This window comes from Odocoileus virginianus, chromosome 17, assembly GCF_023699985.2.
Source record: "Odocoileus virginianus isolate 20LAN1187 ecotype Illinois chromosome 17, Ovbor_1.2, whole genome shotgun sequence".
Lineage (NCBI taxonomy): Eukaryota > Metazoa > Chordata > Mammalia > Artiodactyla > Cervidae > Odocoileus > Odocoileus virginianus.
In genome coordinates this window covers 34,597,997-34,621,765 of record NC_069690.1, presented here as the reverse complement: position 1 = coordinate 34,621,765, position 23,769 = coordinate 34,597,997, and the positions used below count along the sequence as shown (strand labels likewise).

General features: G+C 45.2%; 2 protein-coding genes across 2 annotated transcripts in view; both read right to left on the bottom strand.

Annotated features, from left to right (window-relative positions):
• Positions 1–396: 396 nt before the first annotated feature.
• LRRC59 (leucine rich repeat containing 59) lies at positions 397–12,426 on the bottom strand. The gene is made up of 7 exons (XM_070479309.1): positions 12,089–12,426; positions 10,311–10,370; positions 8,334–8,492; positions 8,009–8,113; positions 5,193–5,265; positions 2,987–3,160; positions 397–1,582 (listed from the first exon to the last, which is right to left on the bottom strand). The coding sequence occupies exons 1-7, from the start codon at positions 12,191–12,193 to the stop codon at positions 1,338–1,340; spliced, it is 921 nt and encodes a 306-aa protein (XP_070335410.1). The 5' UTR covers positions 12,194–12,426; the 3' UTR covers positions 397–1,337.
• A 1,706-nt stretch (positions 12,427–14,132) lies between these two features.
• CHAD (chondroadherin) overlaps positions 14,133–23,769 on the bottom strand; it is a 35,713-nt gene continuing 26,076 nt past the window's right edge. The window contains exon 4 of the mRNA XM_070479307.1: positions 14,133–15,167. The gene's annotated coding sequence lies outside the window, so the exon portion shown is untranslated. The remainder of the gene's footprint in view (positions 15,168–23,769) is intronic.

The following is a 23,769-nucleotide window of genomic DNA, read 5'->3' as shown; positions in this document are numbered from 1 at the left end:
TCATCAGGACAGTCACAAGTGTCAGTGCTATCCATGGGCCACTAGTGCTGACAAGCTGGACCCCACTGTCTCTGAACATGACAGGTTCTCAATCTCCGTGGGGAAAGGCAAGGAGCTTTCAATCATGAGTATTCTGTGAATGAGCACCATGACGGCCATTTCTGATGTAGTGAAAAGAGGTAAAGGAGGCCACAGAGCAAGAAAATGCTGACTCTAGCAGGTAAAGGGAGTGGACAGTGCTGTCCTTATTCATGCTAGTTGTTAGCACTTTTAAGCTCCATGATGTCTAGGATCGACTCGAAACATCAAGTCTCTTTATGAAGCTTAGTTTTCAGGTTGCCTATGTGGTATTCAGTCACACCAATTATGTTAACAGAGCTGTCATAGACAATGTGGTTTTGCAAGGATCCAGCTTCTTGTTTATTGGCAATCAAGGGATTAATCCTCTTAAACTGACGCCAGGAGCCTGAACTGTGCCCATTTTATAGAAGCCACATAAGCTGTGGCAAGACTCTGCAGGAGCTGCCCAAGACCCTCGTGGCTATGAGATTTCTATTTATGGGTCATAAATCTGTTTCCCATGAGAGATTCTCTACTCCAGCCAAGAGACACCCAATTCTGGTCTAAGTTTTGTTTACTCAGGACATTACAAAGAAGGTAAAATGATGGGAAAAAAAGATACCAGTTGGGATCCAAAGATACCAGGTGGGAATCCAGTTCTGCCCCAAAACTAGCTGGAAGACCATAGGCAAGTCATGGAAAGCCTCAGTCTCCCTGTCTACATTGGACTGGATGATCTGGAAGTCCTGTCACAGCCCAAGATTTTGTATGGCTGTTGAAGTATCTGAATGTCTGAGATCCTTAAAAAATAGGTATGCCCCTCCCCCTCAATTTAGATGAGATTTGCCAAGTATGATGTTCCCCTAGTCCCCAATAACACACTGCCTCCTGATCTGCCCTGGGTCCCCAGGGAGGAATGAAAGAAAGGGTCTGTGACATACAAAAGTATAAATGTAGTGACAGCTGACCTTTAGTAAAAACGAGTCTTGCCTTTACACAGCTTTGTATGACAACTAGAAAAGGCTCTCTCCCTACCCCAAGCCTATTTTTTTAAGCATGCAGGTAACTGTCCCCACCTCCTATTTCTCCTTATTCCACCAGGGAACCCTGACTGAGGAACAAAGAAGTCTTACAAAGAGGAGGTCTCAAGTACCAAACAGCAGCCATTTGATGATGGCAGGTAGGTCTGACACTAAAAAGAGGTTGTGTCCAGCAGAACCCAATTCCATAGGAATCCAAGCTCCAAGGCTGGGAGGCAGCAGGTGTTGAGGACAAGCTCACTGTTGAGAATCGGTCTGCAGGACCCACTGGAGGATGTCATGGCTGCGCAGGCCCCGGATGGCATTGTCGTAGATGGTGTTCACACTGGTGCAGAGGGGCTGCTGCTGCAGCTCGGTCACCCGACAAGCAAGCAGCCCTCCAGCTACACACAGCAGCAGCAGCAGCAGCAGCTTCAGCACAGCCCAGGATCGAGTGTGTTTCCGGGGTGGTGGCTTACGGGGGCGAGAGCCGGACTTAGATTCTGGAGGGACAGAGTCACAGGAGACAGAGTTCAGGCAATTGAAGGAGAGGACACTATAGTCAGTGCCAGTCTCCTCCATGCACACCCACTCACACCCTCTTCTCTGATGAAAACTCCCCAGGCCCTTAGTAGAACACATTTACAAGAAGACTTGAGCTCTTTAAAAACTTTGCTATGCCGAGACTGAAACATGAACTTTCTCCCTTGGATCTCAAGGAGTAGACTGAAAATGGATTCATTCTGGATGTCTCCATGTAGCATACAGTCCCCAGGGTCCTAAGTTCTCCTCCGTAACATGCCAATGATCCAGGCCCCTAGGGCCAAGGGTCAGGAGGTGTCAAGCATGGATAGAGTGCTGCCCATTTGGGGAAACAGGTTCAAAATTTATAAATACTTCTAATATATAAAATAGAAAGCCTTACACACATTGTAAGCCTTAAATACATTGGCAACAGTGATTAATGCTGGAAATGGGATTACAGGTGATTGACATTTTCTGATATATACAGAAATTCTCTAAAATGAATATATTTAAAATTGGGGGGGGGGGATTGATTTTGAAATTTTTAGGCAAATTTTTAAAAAACCTGTCTGAACACCCATAGGCCAAGAACTACATGATCCTGTCAGAAGTTTTTCTCAATCCTATCGCAACCCTGTAAGGAGGTATGATCCTCATTAACATGGGGAACAAAACGGCGGTGAGGTTGGGTGACCTGCTCAAGGCCAGTGGGGGGCAAGCAGGGACAGGCACAGGCCTCCGCTCCCCACAGAGCTTCCCTGTTCAGGTGTCTTTTCCCTTAGGGGCCCCTTTTGGCCCAGAAGATATACAGTCCTCACTTATACGTGGAGCACATTGCTACACAAATCCAACAGGACATACTCAGGCAAACCCTAGTGTGTTTTTTACATGACATGGCTTCCTGAATGCAGGCCACATAATTCTTCTGGTGTTCACTAAACAGTGATCTGGTCCAACTTGGAAAGAAAATCAACAGGCCACGCTGGCACCACTGAGACAGCACAACACACTCAGGAGCCCAGTCCATTTGCTGGATGATGGAAGGGTCTTCTAAGAGTAATATGACCATACGCAATCTTCACCTTTCTGGGTGATTTTAGAATCTAACCTTTACAAAAAGTGCAACTCCCTGTTCGGGAAATGTTCTTAGCCACATCTGATCCAAACATGTGACACTGAGAAAACAAACCAGTCAGGGCAGTAGGAGGGTTCCCATTCCCCATAAGTGGATCCTCCAAGTCACCCCCAGACTTTAGAGTATATTGTACCTGACAAGGTCTGTAAGCTTGTTCGCTCGCTCACTCACTCAGCTATGCCTGGAAATCTAAGCCATCTTCTCACCACACCCCTCCTGGAACCCTGCAACTGACAGAAAAACCTACTTGGGGCCTGATTTGTTTCCTTCTTAGGTTTCTTCTCCTGCTCCCGCTTGGCTGCTTTGAGAGCGTCATACTCCTTTCTCCGGCGCTCCTTCTCTTCTGCCTTCTCCCGCTTCCGCAGTTCCCGCTCTTGAGCCTCCTTAGCTCGCTGCTTGGCCTCCCACTTCTTCTCAGCCTCTACAAGAAAGCATACCCCAAAGTGGCTTCTCTCACAAACCTCCAGTGTGCTATCCCAAGTAATTAACATGGATTCGGGCTCCCTTCGCCTAATGCTGTGGATCACATGTCTTTCTGTTCTCTGGGAAGTAAGCCCTCCCTAAAATACAGTAAGCTGCTCTCAGGGTTTGCCCAATGGATTCTTATTAAGGGGTTCCTAGCCACAAGCAGCAGAAAGAGTAGGGTGACATAGCAAGAGGGGCATAAGAAAGGTATGGGTGATGAGTCTAGTGCTCCTTTAGAACTATGAGACACAGCCATTTGCAGCCTTGCACAACTCAACTATGAGCAGAGGAAAGAAGGGAGGTGTTGATTCTATGGGACTTTCATCTTTCCAAGCTTTGGAAAGGAATGTAGCATGGGAGGGCAGGATGAAAAAGTGAACATTCAGGTTCAGAGTTAGAAAGTTTGGAAATGTTTTCCTGAAAAAGTAAAACTAATAGCTTGTCAGAAGGTACTCTAGACTTCAACTCAGGAGTCTATATAACACTCAGATTTATTCCACAGCTCAAGTATGTTTACACATGGCACCCACCTTACAAATAACTGGTTTCTAAAAATGCATTTCCAAATAAGTTATCTGAAAGACTGAAGTACATTTTTCCAAGGCCAGAATGCCACAGGTGGTGGTTAAATGTCCTGTTAGGGCTCAAAAGCCTATTTGAACTGTCATGTATCTGAATGGTAGTAGTGTTAGCACTGTAGCTTCCCACTGCTTTTCTACGTGTAAACAAACTCCAAGTTCCAGATGGGCACCAAGAATGCCAGGAACACACTCTGCCCAGCCGTAAGAGAACATGTGCCATTCAGAGGCAAAAGCAGCAGCAGTCACAGTAAACGCAGCACAGCGGCCATGCATGTGCAAGGGACCGTCCCAACTCGGGGGTTCTGATCTCACGGCCCGCCTGTCATCAGCACTACACGCGTCCCTCTAACCACGGGAGTCCTCCAGTAAGGGGGCTCAGAAGTCAGCCATCACAGAGCATCTGCTGTGTGTCGGGCCTTGTTCTAAGTGCTTGGATACAGCAGTGAAGAAAAGTCAGGCTCTAGTGCCTAAGTCCTCTGCTTTCTAGAGAAGGAGACAAACAATAAACAAGTGAACAAACAGTAAAAAAAGATAGTGATGTGTGCCATAAAGGAAATAATCAAGGATGTGATAGAGTGGCAGGTGGGCTGGCAATTCTAGTTTGAGTGGCTCTGAAAGGGTTATGGTTAACCTAACGCAACATCTGAGCAGAGATAGGGACCATATGAAGCCAATAGACAGCCACATAAAGATCTGAGGGAAAAGGAAATCAAGCAAAGCCCCTAAGATGATACTGTACCTGGTGTGTTTTGCAACAACAGAGGCTTGTGTGGCTGAGGGTGACTGTACTCTCTCCCGGGCATGTGGAATGAGGACAGAGAAGCAAGTAGGCCGGGGCATGTCAGGCCTTGTCAGCCACGTTACTGAGTTTGAATTTCATTCTAAGTTCAAATGGAAGCCATGAGGTTTACCAAATAGTAGCAGAACTGACTTATGTTTTAAAAAGATCTCCCTGGCTGCCGTATGAGCCGGGGCAGGGTGCTAGGAGGTACTGTGGCAGTCTGCCAGAAGGAGGCTTGACTAGCACTGAAGGTTCCACAGCTGACAGCCTGGGCATGGGAGGAACAGGAGAAAAGCAATCACGGACATTTCCCAATTTCAGGCTTGAATAAGGATGGTGATTTCCCTTTATGGGGGAACAGTATGAGGTACTAAAGGGGATCTGGTTTAGCCGTGCTTAATTTGAGATAACTTACTAACGGGCTAAGCAGACAGACAGATAAGCAGTTGAATATGACTGTGGGTCTCAGTGGAGGAGCTGGGACTGGAGAGATGCTGCCATCTACCACCACACTACTCCCTACTGCCCTGCAGGGCTCCTCTCCTGGATCCTAACTCCTTAAGCACGAGAACCAGCTGGCTGAGATAAGGACCAGGAAAATGACTAGAAGAGGGGTGGCAACCTACCTCGGTCTATTTCCAGTCGCCGCTGCCTCTCTCGCTCCTGATCCGCCTGCACGGCCTTCATGTGCTGTAATACCTGCAAAGGGAGAGGAGGGCACTGAACTACTCTGTGTAATTGTCTTCACGCGGGGAATCTGAAAAGAGACTGCTCTTTTCAGGAGTCCAGATTACCAGCGCCCTGCAAGCAGTGCAGAGCTAATGGAGTTAATCCTAATGTCCTTGTGTTAATCCTTGTGTCCTCACTGCACCAAGTCAGAGAAGAGACGTGTGAGCACAGTTCACTAAAGCTCAGGAAAAAAAGTTTGTGAAATACAATACCAACTGGAATCTGTAAAAAGTTCTGCCGTTTATAATCACTTCTTACAATTCTCCCAGCAACTTTTGTGTTGTGCAGGGACAGCACTTCCACTAAGACACCTTCCTGTCCGCACCCCGCTGTGGCTGCCTCAAGTTCCCCTCCTCCCATTTACAGGGAGTTTTCTTATCCATCTCAGTCCTAAACTGTAAACTCCCTAAGGGTATGGACTATTGTCCTTAGCTAAGCAGTAAGCACAGAGCTTAGCTAATTACAGGCACAGGTATGATGAACAACTGACTGGATGCCTATTGTAAAGGTAAGGAAGAAAACCCAGGCTCTGATGTCACGTGGCTAGAAAGTAGCACAGCAGAGAGTGCAGGTCTCCTGAGTTCCTAGGCCTGGGCCAGAGCTTGTCCCTCTTATTCCAGTGCACAGAGGCAGGAGAGTTCTAAAAGAAAGGCATTATATATGCTCATTAAACACTGTTGCTTTTTTACCTTATCTTCTTGACTCATTAATAAGAGAAGAAAACCTAAAGCATTCTAAATTAAGACAGCAAATTGTCTTAACTGTCTGTTTCACGAATGCATTAGACTATTCACTACTGAATACTAGATATGTATTCAAATGTAAACATCTTTCTTCATGGAAACTTCAGACATGGCTATGTCTATTGTAAGAGGGGCTCACGGGCAGGCCTACAAAAGCCGCTCCCTCCAGGAACCTGGCTTAAAGCCACAGGAACCCTGTCCTGAGTAACCCACGACCAGCACCAACAGTGCACCGTCTGACCCCTCTCCAGAACAGTCACGCTTACTTAAACATGGCTGCTCAGCACGGGGCTATAGGATCTGGAGGAAGGTCAAGCATGATGGGGAGAGATGTGGCCCAAGTCCCTGTCTCACTCTGAACTCTGAATCTTATATGAGCATAACCATGCAGTTGGTTTTAGTTGAGTAGAAGCTGGATAAGTAAGGAACTGGAATGTTTTAGAGCTGCCGCTCTTCGCTTAGCTACAATACATGAGGAGTTAGTTATCTGACCCCACAGCCTGTTCAGAAATGGGAGAGGCGCCTCTGGAGGGTAGATTTTGTCTACCTATCCTAGTCCACAGCAGGTAGTAAGCAGTTGATGATTTCTACTGAACTAAGAAATTATGTTTAAAAGGTGCTTTACTATGAACCAAATAGATCAGGTACTATGTAGCCACAGGGTCAGAGCTGACAAGACCTAAACTAACTCCTGGAGACAAGTAACCTCCTTCTGATTGGCCCACACTACTCCTGTACATGCCTAAAGGTGTGGACAGGAGACAGCTCTGGGCAGTGGGGCCAGGAACATAGCTTCTCACCACATCCACAATGCACCATGATCCCAGAAGCTGTCTGGTGAATATCTGTGAATACTAAAGACCTTTACACTTTTTTTTGTCAGTAAAAAACTAGAATATCAGCATCATCTTTGGTTTAATATATTATTAGTTGACTGAATACATGGATAAATCAAAGATGTTGCACATTCAGAGTTTCTCATGTCACAGATACAAAAGGAATACCTACTTCCCAGGGTTATGAGGATTACAAAATGAAACATGCAAAGTACATAAAACAAAGGAACAGTCAATGACGGCTATTGTTAGTCTTGGGAACAGACGTCACCCTTAAAGCAGAGTTTTCACAACAGGACTTCACTAATCACTTGTACTGTTCCCCACTGAGGGCAAACTGTTGCCTTGGTTTCTTGGATGCACTGATGTTGCATTTGGTTTCTTACAACAATGAGTGATACAGACTATCTAAGAAGTCCTGAGCTAGTGGTAAGAAAAGAAAGGCCATTACTCCTGAGATTCATACAGAGAACCCATCATACACACATTTTACTTACATTAATCTAGCATTTAAACTTAAATCCTTTTTTGTTCACAACACCCCCTAAACATACAGCCAAGTCATCTGGTGCTCAACTGATGCAGCAGCAACCTGTTCTAAAGCTGCAGGGAAAAAATGACTATAGCTAGAATTGTTGAGAGGTGGGTAAAGTACCTTCAGGGTTATTGGAAATGTCTGCCTTCCAGGCTGCCCATTAGTTCCCTTCTCCTATGTCAGATGACTCAATTGAAATCAAATGCCAAGTCTGCCCAGGATGTGTCTGTTTCCAGGTATAAACTTACAAATATTAACCACATCTTTATTATCAAAATTCCTACAATAACTTTACTCAGAAAGGCTACAGTCCCTAACCTTTTTGCTCCATATGAACAGCTATCAACAGTACAGGGTTGGATGATGCCAGGTCCTGCTTTCTAAAAACAGAAGCGGCAGTACAGCAGAAGAGAGCATTGTTCTAGGCTTAGAGAGTAAAGAGAGAAACAAAGGTGCCTTTGCCTGATAGACTCAGAGCAGACATATTTTAGAGATGTTTGTGTTTTAAAATCACACAGCTACAGGTGCCCTGGCAGAGAAAAACAAGAGGCAGACCCCAGGGGATCGTGTGAAGGAGCCACTGGGGCGCTCCTGCTTACCTTGTTGGCACACTGCTTACACTGTTTTTCATCCAAGCAGTCCCCTGCCACCTTGGCCAGGACAGGATCCAGGGGGTTATCCTTCAGGTCCAGCCACTTCAGGCTCTAAAGAGATGGGGCAGAGTGGCTGGTGAGCCCAAGCACACATGAAGAGTCCCTCAAAGTGGGACAAAGTGAGCAGCCCTCTGTGTTCAGTTATAGGGAAAGACACCGGAAGCTGTGACAACAACGTGGTGTTCTGTTGGCTTCTCTCACAGCCACGCCCCCGCAGTTCCTAAGCCCTCTGCCACACCTGGTTATGAAACACCGGGTCAGGAATTGTTACCTTGAGCTGAGCAAAGCTGACAGGCAGGGTGACCAGCCTGTTGTTGAGGAGGTCCAGGTGCTGGAGGTTGACCAGGCGGCCAAAGTCCACTGGAAGCTGCCGCAGTTTGTTCTTACTCAGGTCCAGCTTCACCAGGTGTGTGAGGCCACAGAAATCCGACTAGGACAAAAAGACAACACCTAAGCCTTGGGCTCACACACTGTGACATAACAGTCCGGGAGCCCCCAAGTCAGACGCACCTATACACAAATCCCAACTCTATTTTGTACCAGCTGTTCCAGCTTGAATGAAAATGGAGGTAGCAAGTATTGCTGCTGGTGGTGAGCAGTGAGACGGGTGCAAAAAGGCTGAGCTGGAAGTAGCCACTAAGTAAGTGTGGGTTCCTTCACCCTCGGTTCTCTGACCTGTCGTCAACAGCACATTATATTCAACTTTCTTAGAAGCTGCCCAAACATGGTGTGACCATCCAGTTTTCTAAAAAGATCAAGTGCTCCTTGTGTGCATGCATACAGCTGCATCCGACTCTTTGCAACCCCATGGACTGTAGTCCTCCAAGGGCCTCTGTCCATTGAATTCTCCAGGCAAGAATACTGGAGCGGGTTGCCATTTCCTACTCTCGGGGATCTTCCCCACCCAGGGATCAAACCTGATCTCCTGCATTGGCAGCTGGATTCTTAACCATTGTGCTACCAGGAAAGCCCCTGTTCTTTGTGTACCCAATGTTATTCTTCATTGTTCTCTGTAGCACCTAGCACATTACTGAGTATACACGTTCACGGAGTATTCTTTGAATGACTGACTAAACAGGCTGGGGCCCATCCTACGTATCCTGGCTCCTTAGCACAGTTCAAAACATCCCTCTTGTCATTAAGCCTTTGCTCGGCACCCATCTGAAGTGATAGTCCAACCTCAGTTAATGATGCACCATTTGTGTTCTCTGGGAACCTGTAAATGCCAGTGGATCTACACTTCAGGGGAACGCATGACAACTGAACAAATTCACACTGAAAAATGCACTTGGTGGTACCGAGTGACAATCTGACAAAGTTGCAGCAGGCTGCAAGTAATTGCTTCCCTTCTTTAACTAGATATAAAATACTCCTGGAAGAAGTGGAATCTCAGATGCTTTTTTCCAGTGTTAGAAACAAATCTTGATGAGCTGCAGGAAGATGCTATAGATGATAAGTGAGGCCCAGGAGAATACTGAGATGGAAATGGACTAATGCTCCAAGGAAGAAACTGCTTTTAATCCCTAAGCCAGAGCCAGAAGAGTATGGTAAGGAGTGACGAAGCCAGAATAATGGGCAGAAAAAGCAACAATGACAACAAACTTAGGCCTGACAGTGAAGGAGCACTGTCATGGAGGAGAGACCAACCAGTACCCAGGAGAGGCTGAGCAGGGCTGAATGATTCACAAGTGGAGCAAAAGGAGAACTGGGAGAAGTTGTACAAGGAGAGTCAAAAGTATTAGGTTGGATGTGCTAAACAAAATTGTATTTCAAGTATTGGGAGGATAATGATATGACAGTTCTACAAAAACACACTTTCTCCTGTTCCCCATCAAAACATGTACAAGGAGACCATTACGAAAAGCTTTCTCTCTGGAATGCAAAGAAACTTAGAAAAGAGCCTGTAGCCTCCTCTACTGCAACAAGGAAGTAAACTATTTTTTGAAGGAATAAAATAAGGCTGAAAAAAGATGAACCCAGTAAACAATTCAGCCAATATCCTGTTGACTTTAGTTTTCAGTGGCCTGGCTTTCCCACTGTTCCTAAAGAATAAGGTCTCTACTTTGCTTCCCTTCCCACTGAGACAAACCACCCCACTCTACCTGCAACACACTCCAACTTAGTAGTAGCCTGCCTGCAGGCCTATCCTAAAATTATGTCTTATGACATGACCCCCCCCCCCCGCCCCCCGCCAGGAAGGAGAAACATCAGGACTCTCAAAGAAATCATGCTTGCTTGCCAGCCTTACCGGTAGAGTCGTCAGTTTATTGCAGGACAGATCCAGTATGGTGGCCTTTGGGAGGGCAGCCTAGGAAGGGAATGAGAACAAAATGTCAGATCAACACATGGAACAATTCAGTGACATCTGCTAATGAAGCATTTTTCAGAGAAAGTTCCCACAATTAGAAAAGGCCTTGTAGAAAAAAAAAAAAGTATAATGTTCCTGGAGACAGAAAAGGAAACTTAAGCCAGTCAACCATGACCTAGAGAAGAATGCTAAGAGTAAAGATGTGGCTGTGAAACATCCAAGAAAAAAAACAGGTTCTTAGAAATTCTCCATAGCACTTTTAATATTATCTCTAGCACCGTCCTTACTAGGTTTCAGGAAAGACACTGTGTCTAATATAGCTTTGTGATTTCCATATTCTCCAGTTCAGAACCTTCCAGGCACTCAAGATACCCTTGTGACTAAATGAATGAGTGAATGCAGAGTGAAAAAAGGTTCTCCTAGCCCAGCTATTTTCCCATGGGGTTCAGGCTGGAAAGAATCAGCAAAACTGATCCTTCTTTCTCCCAGGGGTGGTGCTGCACTAACCAGATGCCTGGGATAGATGATTTGGGACATCAGTCCTAAGGCCAGGCTGAAACATGGGGAAGAAGGCAAATATTCAGTTAAGGACAAGGGGCCAACATGCACTTTCCAAATGCCAGAAAGTACCAAGAACGAGGTTTGACCACCTAAAACGTTTGAGATATTACAGTGGGAAGAACACCTCAGTAATAGCTACATGCATCAGTATTTGCTCCCTCCCAAGTATTTTACATTACAATTTAATTAATTCTCCCAACAATCCTATGAGATGGGAACAATTACCACCATTTTATAAATGAGGAAATCTAGGCTTAAAGGTTAACTAGCTTGCCAAGGGCACTCAGCTATTAAGCAATGAAGCTGATATATGAAGTAGGAATCCCATTCTAACCTCCATATTACACAGCCAAGGTGGACGGAAAACTGGGCCAAGTGCCAAAGGTAAATGTAATTCATTAAAGGCAGTGAGGAAAGTGCAGGTCATCCAAAGTGATGCTACTGTGGGGGATGTGGGTGGGGAACCAGGTGGGCACAGCAGGGATATACCATACAACTCCACTTTGGTAACAAACTAGTTTTGTAATGTCCCTGGAGCCTCAGGCTTGTTTCCCAATTGGGGATGTGGGAGTAGGTGGGTGGAGGGGTGGCCACAGAAGCGCATATTCCCGCCAGTTTCAGAGTTGGGAAAACTTTGCCAACCAAGCAGTGAGATCTCACTCTCTTCAAGGAAGGACGCCTCAGGGCTGGGGCAGTCAGCTGGGATTGCTGACTTCCTAGAAAAGTCAGGTTCTGGGCCACACCCAGGAGTACCTGGAGGCCTATTCGGACCGAGTCATTCATTCGTTTGTTCATTCATTCCCCGAATATATCCAGCAAACGCTCCAACGGCTCCCACTTTGGGTCGGGCACGGAGCTGAACGCTGTGAAAGCCTCAGAAATGGGGGTGGGGGGGGGGGAGGAGATTCACTCCTCACTCTTAAAAACTCCATAGCCAGACAAGCAGCTCCTTCCCATCTTCTGGAATTGCGCCCAAGTGACACGTGTACACCCCAGGAAGAAAACTGGAGACGGACGCGGCCTCCCCGGGGACTCAGTCCCACTCCCCCACCTGTTTTAAGCCATGGAAACTGAGGCATGGGAAAGGAAGCGACCTACGCAGCAGGGGCCAGCGCCAGTCGCGGGTGGGCGCCTGGGCCTTGCGGGACTGTACTGACCAGCTCCTTGACCGGGACCTCATTCAGATCGCTGAGGCTCAGGTCCAGCTCGTTGCCGTCCAGCTTGTCGCGGAGGTTCCCGCCCTTGCTACCGGCCTTGGTCATGGTGACGCCGGCTGAACGGGACCCAGCTGCGGGGCACCGACGGGCAGGGGAAGCGCTGAGAAGCCGCTCGTCAGCTCACCAGACTCGCACCCAACCGACAACACCTGCGTCCTCCGCCACTGCAGGTGCGAGACCGCCGCCGCCCGTCCGCCCACTGGCCGCACTCTAAGCCCCGCGCCCTGCTCCCACCGGTGCCACCGCGACGACGACCACTTCCGTGTCCACGTCACCTTCCGCGGCCACTGAGACGGGCTGGGCCAGAGGGGTCTGAGCGTGTGAGGGAGCGCCCTCTGGCGCCCAGGATGGCGCCTCGCTGTCACAGCCAGCGCCGGTGGCGGTGGGCAGGGGGGAAGGAGCGGGAGGAGGGAAGTTGGGGGGGGGGGGCGGGGCGCGGAGGAGCAGGGGGGAGGGGAACGGGGTTCAGGCTAAGTTCCGCTGCTTGTTGAAGTAGCTACCTTCCCTGGTGCCCGGAGGGCGCGCTCTCAGGCAGTCGTCGCTGGTACCGTCAGGAGGCCAACAGACTGGGGGCCAGAAAACCTTGGCTCCATCCAAAATTGACCTCATCAGATCTCCCCCATTCTCTTGGATTAGGAGCAGAAACTGAGTGTTCTTCAAAATTACTCTTTGTCCTCTGTTTAACAATCCCCAAACTATCATCAAGACTTCCCTGGTGGCTCAAATGGTAAAGCGTCTGCCTACACTGCAGGAGACCTGGGTTCAAGCCCTTGGTGGGGAAGATGCTCTGCAGAAGGAAATGGCAACCCGCTCCAGTACTCTTGCCTGGAAAATCCCACTGACTGAGGAGCCTGGTAGGCTACAGTCCATGGGGTCGCAAAGAGTCGGACACGACTGACTGAGTGACTTCACTTCAAACTATCATCATCCAGAAAACTTTGCCTCTCATCTCCTCCCCACTGCCCCAAGCCCTTGTCCAGGCAACCATCAACTTGAGCCTGGATAACTACTCTGAATCTCTCTCCCTCCCATCCACCCCCAACCCAGCTGCCCAGATGATCTTTCTAAAAATTTAGCCAAGTCTCTCCTTTGCTTAAAACCCTTCAGATAGCTACACGTAGGATATGGGCTTCTCTCATTTCTGCACTGTGTCCTACATGCTCCTGCAGCCTCCTGACCAGCCCTGGCCCCTGCGTGGGATGCTGTGGAGGGTTCCAATAGGTGGTCTCCACACATTTCCCTCTCCTGAAATGGCCCTGCCTTCCCCACCACCCTCTGCCACTTAATTCCTAGTCCTTCAGGAAACTTCCTGAGGTTTATGAGTCCTTAAACTGTCACCATTAATCTACAGATACGTGAGAAACGTGCATAATAATGGTCCCTGGCTGATAGAGTTTGGGAAGGACTGAAGGAGTAAAACACGTGAAGCACATACGACAGTGTTTGGCACTTAGTAAATGCCCAATAAATACTAGCTATCACTCATAATCCACCTTGTGTTATACTTTCCTTTATGTCTTTTTCCTCCATTCGGGCTTGTGATGGATGGCAGGGATTTCAGTTTTGTACCCCTCCCCAGAATCTGCTTCAAGGTAATTGCTCATTCAGGGGTCTGTTGAATGAATGAATGAGGCACTTTACTCACTGCAAATCTCAGTTTGCTTATCTTTGAAATGAACATATTAAAATTTCTCTCAGAGGGGAACTATGAAGACAATGAAGTCAGTGCTATGGCCTACTCATTTAACAATCATTGTGTGTACCTCTTCTCATCCCCAACAAGGCACTGCGCTCTGGGCTTCTGGGAAACAGACAAGGGCAATTGGGTAACAATACATTAGCACTTGGCAGTCTCTAAAGCCTTTGAGCATCCATTCTCATTTTGATAATGTACATGAGGAAACTATGAAGCACATTTTATTGTTAGCTCTCTTTTATGAAGGAAGAAACTCAGGGAGAAGTAACTTGACCTCAGTCACACAGATGTTTGAGGGGAAGACCCAAATTTTTTATTCCAAATCCTCTTTCCACTACACCCTATTTCTCTACCCCTGCCCCTGGGAACTTACACAAATAATTATTATAGAAGGAAAAAAGAATAAGGGCCTTAACACACACAGGTAAAATCTGTCTGTGAATGTGCAGGGCTGTGTGGGTGTACATTTGAGTGTGATAACATCAGACTAACATATGTAAGAGCATTCTGTGTGTCTAGGACTGTACATATATTACATATATTATTTCTTTTAACTTTTGCCTTACAAGGCAGATATTATTTCCACTTTACAAAGGAAGTACTAATAATTAAGGCTCAGAGAGGTCAACTATTTAACTCTAAGGACGGTCACAGCAAGTGAGTGTATTTGGAGGAAGGTGGATCATACCTGGGCTTCTCTGGTGGCTCAGATGGTAAAGAATCTGCCTGCAATGTGAGAGACCTGGGTTCAGTCCCTAGACCGGGAAGATCCCCTGGAGAAGGGAATGGCAACACACTCCTTGGAGAATTCCATGGACAGAGGAGTCTGGTGGGCTATGGTCATGCCTAGCATGACAGGGAGGGGAACCTGGGAGAAAGGAAAAAATCAGAAAAGTCTTCATGGGAGGAAGTGGCATTTAAGTTGGGCTTTGAACAATGGGTCAGATTCAGACAGGCAGAGAGGCCACACACAGCAGCAGAGTGAGGAACTGATACCAGTTTTTCACTTTGAGAAAGACTTCACTCCCTGAGGCTGGAAACCCACAGCTTCACGAGAAAGTGAAGCCTGTTATCTGTTGGCAGCTGTTTCCTTGGGAACGAGACTGGCCTTGTGCTCCATCCCTTCAACTGAAGTGCCATCTTGTGCCAGGATATTGAGGTTGTTTGGACATCTGCCACAGGTAGCACAGCCCTTGAGAAGCCAAAGGTCAGGACCAGGACAGGAGGCAGCAGCTTCCTTGGGCGTCAGGCCAGCGCTGCCGCTGCTATGTCCAGTGCAATCCTGGCAAGTCGCTCCAGCTCTCCAAGCTTGTGTTTCTCTTTCTGTCAAATGGGGATAATAAAACGGGAAAGTGTGTCAAGGACCCACAGAGAGACACACAAGAAAGAGCCGCATGGCACCATGCAGTGACGTCAACCTTTCTGAGGCAGCTTTCCTGTGTTGCCCCACTGCCGGAGGTGGACTGAAAAATAAGGCAGACTCAGCCCTTGAAGGTTGGAGGCCCCAGTGTACTTTTTTAGGCGCATGATCTCTGTTTATATTATATGTTTACTTACATTATATTATAGGTTTACTTGTTTGCATAGGTTTGCTTTAAATACTTCCACATGTAAAGAAATATATTTATGTCCTTATAAATGAGTCTGTCCCAAAGTAAACTTCAAATTTAAAGCAACTGCAATTAGAAATCCTAAAAGATTTTTATACTTAAGATGAAAAAATTCTTATTCAGATGAGAGGGTAGATGCCTGAGAATTGCCAAAAACACTTCATGAAATTAAAAAACACTCATTGGGGTTCTGCTCAACCATATATTAGATGTTATAAGAAAACTCAAAACAATATAGCATTGTCATGGGCAGGTATCAGTGGAACAACATAGAGAGTCTAGAAACAGATACAGTGTACAGGAGTTCTTAATATATAATTAACATTGTATTTATAGTCAAATCCATCAAAAGGGGAGAGTTGAACAAATTAGAATGTATTTATACAATGGAACCTCACTGTGGAACATTATGCAGTCATTAAAGAGAATGCATAGAACTACATGTACTGACCTGGAAAAAAATATTTGTTGCATATGCTCAAGCAAAAAATGCAAGTCACTAGATGCATGGCATAGCATTTTAAAATTTTGACCTTATTTCAGACTTACAGAAAAGTTGCAAGGATAGAAGAAAGAATTTCTGGATACTTTTCACCCAAATTTTCCAACTGTTAACATTTTACTACAGAAATATCTACATATTTCTAAATCCATCAAAAGGGGAGAGTTGAACAAATTAGAATGTATTTATACAATGGAACCTCACTGTAGAACATTATGCAGTCATTAAAGAGAATGCATAGAACTACATGTACTGACCTGGAAAAAAATATTTGTTGCATATGCTCAAGCAAAAAATGCAAGTCACTAGATGCATGGCATGGCATTTTAAAATTTTGACCTTATTTCAGACTTACAGAAAAGTTGCAAGGATAGAAGAAAGAATTCCTGGATACTTTTCACCCAAATTTTCCAACTGTTAACATTTTACTACAGAAATATCTACATATTTCTAGATCCATCAAAAGGGGAGAGTTGAACAAATTAGAATGTATTTATACAATGGAACCTCACTGTAGAACATTATGCAGTCATTAAAGAGAATGCATAGAACTACATGTACTGACCTGGAAAAAAATATTTGTTGCATATGCTCAAGCAAAAAATGCAAGTCACTAGATGCATGGCATGGCATTTTAAAATTTTGACCTTATTTCAGACTTACAGAAAAGTTGCAAGGATAGAAGAAAGAATTCCTGGATACTTTTCACCCAAATTTTCCAACTGTTAACATTTTACTACAGAAATATCTACATATTTCTAAATCCATCAAAAGGGGAGAGTTGAACAAATTAGAATGTATTTATACAATGGAACCTCACTGTAGAACATTATGCAGTCATTAAAGAGAATGCATAGAACTACATGTACTGACCTGGAAAAAAATATTTGTTGCATATGCTCAAGCAAAAAATGCAAGTCACTAGATGCATGGCATGGCATTTTAAAATTTTGACCTTATTTCAGACTTACAGAAAAGTTGCAAGGATAGAAGAAAGAATTCCTGGATACCCTTCACCCAAATTTTCCAACTGTTAACATTTTACTACAGAAATATCTACATATTTCTGAACTGCTTAAGAGTATGTTGCAGACGTGATATCCTTTATCCATAAATACATCACTGTGTCTCTCTCAGGTACAAGTAGAACTCATATAAGCACAGGATAGTCATAAAAATCAACAATTTAACACTGATCAATACTATTATCAATCTATGGACCTTACTCAGATTTCACCAGTTGTCCAGCATTTCATTTTGGGGAAAAATACATAAAGGGAGAGGTGAAGAAACATTGACGTATGTCTGTGCTTAGCTGCTCAGTTATATCTGACTCTTTGCGACCCCATGGACTGTAGCCTGCCAGGCTCTTCTGTCCATAGCATTCGCCAGGCAAGAATACTGGAGTGGGCTGCTATTCCCTTCTCCAGGGTATCCTCCCGAACCAGGTATCAAATCTGGGTCTCCTGCATTGTAGGTGGACTCTTTACCATCTGAATCACCAAGGAAGACCTTTGCATAAGTCTGTACGTTGTGTAAGAGCTTGGGAAAGGTACAGAACATCCATATTTTTAACCTTACTTACCTTGAACATCTGTTACAAGGTGCATGTATTATAATTTTGTAATAAATTACAATGAAGAAAAGTTAACTATAAATAAATAATGAATGAATGAATAAAATCACTATAGGTTGGAGACAAGGTTGACATCAAGTCCTGGTTCTGCCAACTTTGGATACATCACCTAGTCTCTCCAATCCTGGATTTCCTCATCATAAATTTCCATCTATAGAGGAAGCTATATTTTCTTTCTTTCTTTTTTTTTTTTAGGAAGCTATATTTTCAATAAGGATTAATTTAGAAAAAATACACAAAGTTCTCAGACAAAGTTCCCTAGAAGACACTTAAAAAATAATTCCTATAAAACCAACCACTCTTGCATGTTCCCACCTCCTCCTCCTTGCTCATGCCATTCAGCTTAAAAATGTCCTTTCCTTCCTCTCCATTATCACCATTTTTTTCATCCTTCAAGGCCCAGTCTAGATGCCACCTCCTCCAGAAATCCTTGTCTGATTACCCCGACCAAAAGTGACCTCTTTCCACTGATGCCCTATGGCTTCCCCGTGCCCTTTGCATTAGAATTGTTGGCAGGAATAACAATGATTGAACCCCAGGGAGTCAGCTGGAGAGCTCAAGTGAACATCCTTGCTAATCAAAGGCTATGCTATGCTTCTATGCTGATTCCGTCTGTGTGTGATGCCTGAAACTGCCATAATGAAACCATCAGGGATTACACTGCGTCTCCACTGAAAGTGGCAGAGGGATTAGCTTGGGTCATGGTATCAGCATTTGGAAGCATCCTGACATACTGCCTAGGCCTTGAATGGCCTCACTTCTTGGTCATAGGGTTTGAATACCACCAAATGGAGATTCTTTTTCTATTTATATCTCCTACTATATATAGTAGGCATTCTAAGAATATAATTTGAGTCATTTGTTTGACTCAAATCACTCAAGATATATTGAGTACCTACCACATACCACATGCTAGCTAAAAGCATGCTGGAAATAAAATCCATAATCATTATACACTCTGCCTGCCTCTCTGATAGGCTCTGCCTTGCCTCCCACAATGCCCAAAAATGTAGTCCCATAATAATACTAACAATTTCCAGAATGTATGTGTTCCCTGTCTTCACATATATTTTCTCCATACCCCTGTTTATAGACTCTGCCCTTAAAACATCCCATTAGCCATCCAGTTTCCCCTCCCAGTCCTGTATGGGGTGGCCTGCATAATGGCTCCCAAAGTTATCCATGCCCTAATCCCTGGAACCTACGAATATGCTACCTTATATGGCAAATGAGACTTTTCGGATGTAATCAAATTAAAGATCTTGCAACAGAGAGATTATTTAGGAAGTCACCAGTGTTCTTATAAGGCAGAGCGAGACTGAACATAGAAGAGGACCAGGCAATGTGACTAAGGAGGCAGAGATGAGAGTGAAGCCTGGAGCCAATAGAAGCTGAAAGAGACAAGGAACAATTCTCCCCAGAATATCTGGAAAGAACTAGCCCTGCCAACAGCTTGGTTTTACTCCATAAGACTCACTTCAGACTGGCCTCCAGAGCTGTAAGAGAATAAATTTCTGTTGCTTTAAGCCATTAAACTTGGTAACTTATTCCAGTAGTGTTAGGAAACTAATACACTACTCACTCAGCTCAGACCTCTAAGTGACCTTCGGCAACACACTTAGAGTAGGTGCCTGTCCCCTGCGCCCTTTTCTCACTGGCTATCCCACATGCCACCATCAGTCTCAGAGCTGGTGTTCTCTACTAGACAGTGAGCTCCCTGAGGGCAGAACCCTGTCTTATTCGTATCTGCAGCCCGAGAGCCCACACTTGGGAGTATCTGTTAGGCACTCAGTGAATGTCTATTGAACCAGTGATTGAGTAAAGGAAGATAAATTAGATTTGGTTTGATAACATTGGGTCTTATTCAAGGCTTGACAGATAACTTTAGCTCTTGAGGTTGACCCAAGAAAAGTTAAAAATTACATCATCTAAAGAAAGATTTTTGTCCTATACTCTTTATGAAAGCAAAGCTTCACAACTTTTGGCAATTCCTGGAACTGCAGTTTCTTTAGTTTTTTCCATTCTGAGCTGTCAGCAAGAAAATACTGATTGTCTAAGATCACAAATGTCTGTGTCTGCCATCAACTATTAGTTGTGATCAAAATAATTTTTACTTTACACAGCAGTTCAAAATAAGTTCCTTATTTTCACTTTCAGTTTGAAAATCAGAAACATTGTTTTTAGAGTAATTCCTGTTAACTTTGTTTTTTGTTTGTTTTGTTTTATTTTTGGTATTGGCTACTGGATCTGATTGGCAGAGTATAACCATCAAGTCACTGTCATCTCTTCTTTCAAGATGAAAACTCCCTTCCTCATCCTCCTCTTTCCTCTTTATGTGGCTACCAGTAGTCTCTCCTTTTTTCCCCCACCTTTCCTTCCTGACTGCAGCATCTCTTATTAGATAGTTCCCTTCTCAGACTTATAGTGAAGAAATTTATTTGAAAAAGACATTTTTCATATACTACTTGGAAACAGTCATTTACAATAGAGAGCTCTGATAAACTACAGCAGAGAAAAGAACTTTCCTCAAGGTCATTGAGAGGAAAAGCAGCAGAGCCAGGTTCTCCCGAGGCCAACTACAGTACCCATGTAACACTTTGATACTTACTGAGACCCTCGGGAAACACGCTGGGCTCTGTAAATGATCTAGTCAGGATGCCTCCCTTGGGCTGTTAACAACAACAGCAACAAAATTCTTAAGAGAAAACATGTATACTGTCTTAGGAAAAAAAAAGAGAGAAAGGCTTTTTTATCAAAAGTAGTGGTATAATCACATTGTTGGTGTAACCATCACAACCACCCATCTCCTAAAGTTTTCCATCTTCCCAAACCAAAACCCTGTACCCTTAAGTCCTTCCTCCCCCTCCACACAGCCCCTGGCAACCATCATTCTACTTCCTGTCTCATTGAATCTGACTACTGTAGATTCCTTATGCAAGTGATCATACAGTAATTGTCCTCATCATGCTTGTTGTGCAGTCCAACTCTTTGCGATACCATATAGCCTGCCAGGCTTCTCTGTCCATGGGGTTTTCCAGGCAAGAATACTGGAGTGGGTTGCCATTTCCGTCTCCAGGGGTTCTTCCCAGACCCGGGATCAAACCAGCATCTCCTGCCAGGGACACTTCAATTATCATAACTAGCACACCTTAAATGTTGCTACAAGGATAATGCTGGTAGCATGAATCAGAATTTCCTTTCTTTATAAGGCTGAATAATATTCTGTTTTACACACCACATTTTGTTTATCCACCCACCCATGGTCATTTGGGGGTGTTTCTGCCTTTTGGCTGTTGTGAATAATGCTGCACTAAATACTAATGTAGAAACATCTTCTAGAGTCCCTACTTTCAATTCTTTTGGGTGCATTCCCAGAAGTAGAGGGCTCCCCTTGTGGCTCAGCTGGTAAAGAACCCGCCTGCAATGCAGGAGACCTGGGTTGATTCCTGGGTTGGGAAGATTCCCTGGAGAAGGGACAGGCTACCCATTCCAGTATTCTGGCCTGGAGAATTCCATGGACCCTATAGTCCATGGGGTCACAAAGAGTCGGGTAGGACTGAGTGACTTTCACTTTCACTTTTTCACCAGAAGCAGAATTGTTAGATTACGTGATAATTGTTCTTAGTTTTCTTGAGGAATTGCCATGCTATTTTCCACATCCACTGTACAATTTTACATTCCTACCAGCAATTGTTCCAATTTCCCTATATTTTTCCTAAAACTTGTGCTAGTTTTTTGATAGAAGCCATCCTGAAGGATGTGAGGCAGTAACTCACTGTGGTTTTGATTTGTATTTCCCTAATTTGTATTGACCAGTGATGTTGAGTACCTTTTCATGTGCCTATTGGCCATTCAGACATCTTCTTTGGAGAAATGTCTATTCAAGTCCAAAGGGAACCATCTGCATTATTATAATTGTTTCTGTTTTATCTTCTATTATTTATCTCTAAACAATATACTTATTCAGCCATTTCTTGATTTTCTGTTTAATAGGTAAGATTTTTCACTCTCATCTTTCCTCAAGTCCTTCTAATATAGTTTTATTGCTATTTTTGTACGTACACTGTTGCTTTGTAACTTTAAATGACATACTCCTTTATTTCATGTTCCATTATCAATAAACACAGGATTCCCTGACACCTCAATTTATAAGGTAAGAATATCTGCCTCCACTTCCATCTCCTATTTCTTACCTCTCAGGTACTGTCAAGAGTGACTTCCAAGGTTTGTAGCATTTACATTCTGCTTCCTAACTTCAATTAAGTCTTCTGGACTTTTTCATAGGTTGATGCTAAGAATTTTTTTAAAAAAATCAATAAATGGTGTTTACAGTGTGAGACCGATTTTGAAGCACAGGAAGGGGAGGGAATTGACAAAGAGGAAGGAGTAGGGCTTTCTCAGGACAGCCAATGGCATGGGAAAAATCATAAGGGCCATAAATCATACAAGTCATGTGCAGCACAAGCAGATATGCTCGGATCAGGCAGAAAGCTCCCTTTGGGGAGCTATGAGGACCTGAGCTGGTTGAAGGAAGAGTGAGGAAAGGTGGAGGGCCTGGATGGTCAAGATGCCCAGCTCCCTTGCTCATTACTCCCTCACCGTGACCCAAGAATTCTGATCACCATGATTTGCTTCCTGGACTCAGGAACTCTTGCATCAGGCATTTCCGTATTCCTTTCCCCCAACCCTCTGCACCTTCTTTGGAACTCGTGCCTACCACAGGTCTCAAGGCTTTGCAGAGATGAAAAGTAATTCCTCCTCCCCCCAAAGAGTTTGCAATATACCTCATGAAGAGGAAGGTGTCAGAGTGCAGACACAGGAGGAAGAAGAAGATGGAAAAAGAAACTACCCAACCCTGAAACCTGGTCTGTGCCACTGCACTCAATGATTACCCTGGCCCTCTGGGTGAGGTTGCTATTATTCCCATTTTAAAGATGACTGAGGCTGGAAAGGCGCTGTGACTTGCCCAAAGCCTCAAACTGAGTATTGACAGAGCCTTGGTCTGTGCTTCTTGTGCCCACTTTGACCTTGGGCAACTAGCTGAACCTCTCTGGGTCTCAATTTCTTTATCCATAAAAATAGAGACATATTCCAAGGCATTCCTGTTCTCTCTAGGTTGATTGTGAGGGCAGAAGATAACGTCCTTGAAGAGTCTAGCCTGGGGGGATACATCTTGACATTGGTGGCTATGACTCCACATCTGTCAGGGAAGTCAGGAAAGCCCAGTGTATGCAAAGCCGAGGCTGGAGCAAAGTTCAGGAAGGAACTCATCCCACCCTTCCCCCAGGACTCTCAGACTAGCAAGGAAATTTCAAGGGCCTAGAGGTCACTACCTACTCTCCACTTCACAGGCCCAGAGAGAAGAAATGACTTACCCAGGGTCACCCAGCAAGCTAGTAGCAGAGCCTGCCAAGTAGGGCTTAGTACCCAGACCTGGGATACTCCCTAGGGCCCCATATTCCTTGTGCTGAGCCAGCAGAGTCTATGAGTTAGTCTGTTAGGAAGACATGTCCTTGCAAGTCCAGCTCCTTATAATCTGTGCCCCTGTCTTTCTTCCTGCCCCATCCCCATCACTGAAACGTGGGGACCCTCTCCAGGAGCCAGGGTTTCAGGGGGTTCTGAAGTCACTCTCAGGATCATGAAGAGGAGCACTGTAGTCTCCTTCTCACAAATCCAATTGAGCCAAAGTTCCCAAATAAAAATAAACGTCTTCTTAGGCCAAGTCCCACCCTCAGTCATTAGTTCTTCCTGGCCTCGTGTATATCCCTACCTCTGGGTCAGGAGAGGGCAGGTCACCCCGCCAGGGCCTTTCCCCCAGTGTTCTCCCCTCCTGCTCTGGAGGAAGGGTCATGGCTACACGGAGACACTGTAGACCTGGCACGTGTGCCACCTTGCCGTCCAGTGCCTCTTTGCCTAGCCAGGTCCAGAGACGGGCACTCATCTTCTGGGCATTCTGCACCTGCACCTGGGTCTCCAAGGCCATAAGGATTTGGAACAGCATGGGGAACAGGTTCCAATGCCTGAGGCCACCGAGAATAGAGATGGGAGACTGACGCTTGGGATGTGGGGGTACCAACTGGAGCCCCTTCTGAAGCTGACATCTATCCTCAGCCAGAACTTGGGCCCGCCGGCGGCTTTGCACGCTTTGTCCCAGCTGCCTCCCCTCCCCCGCAGGCC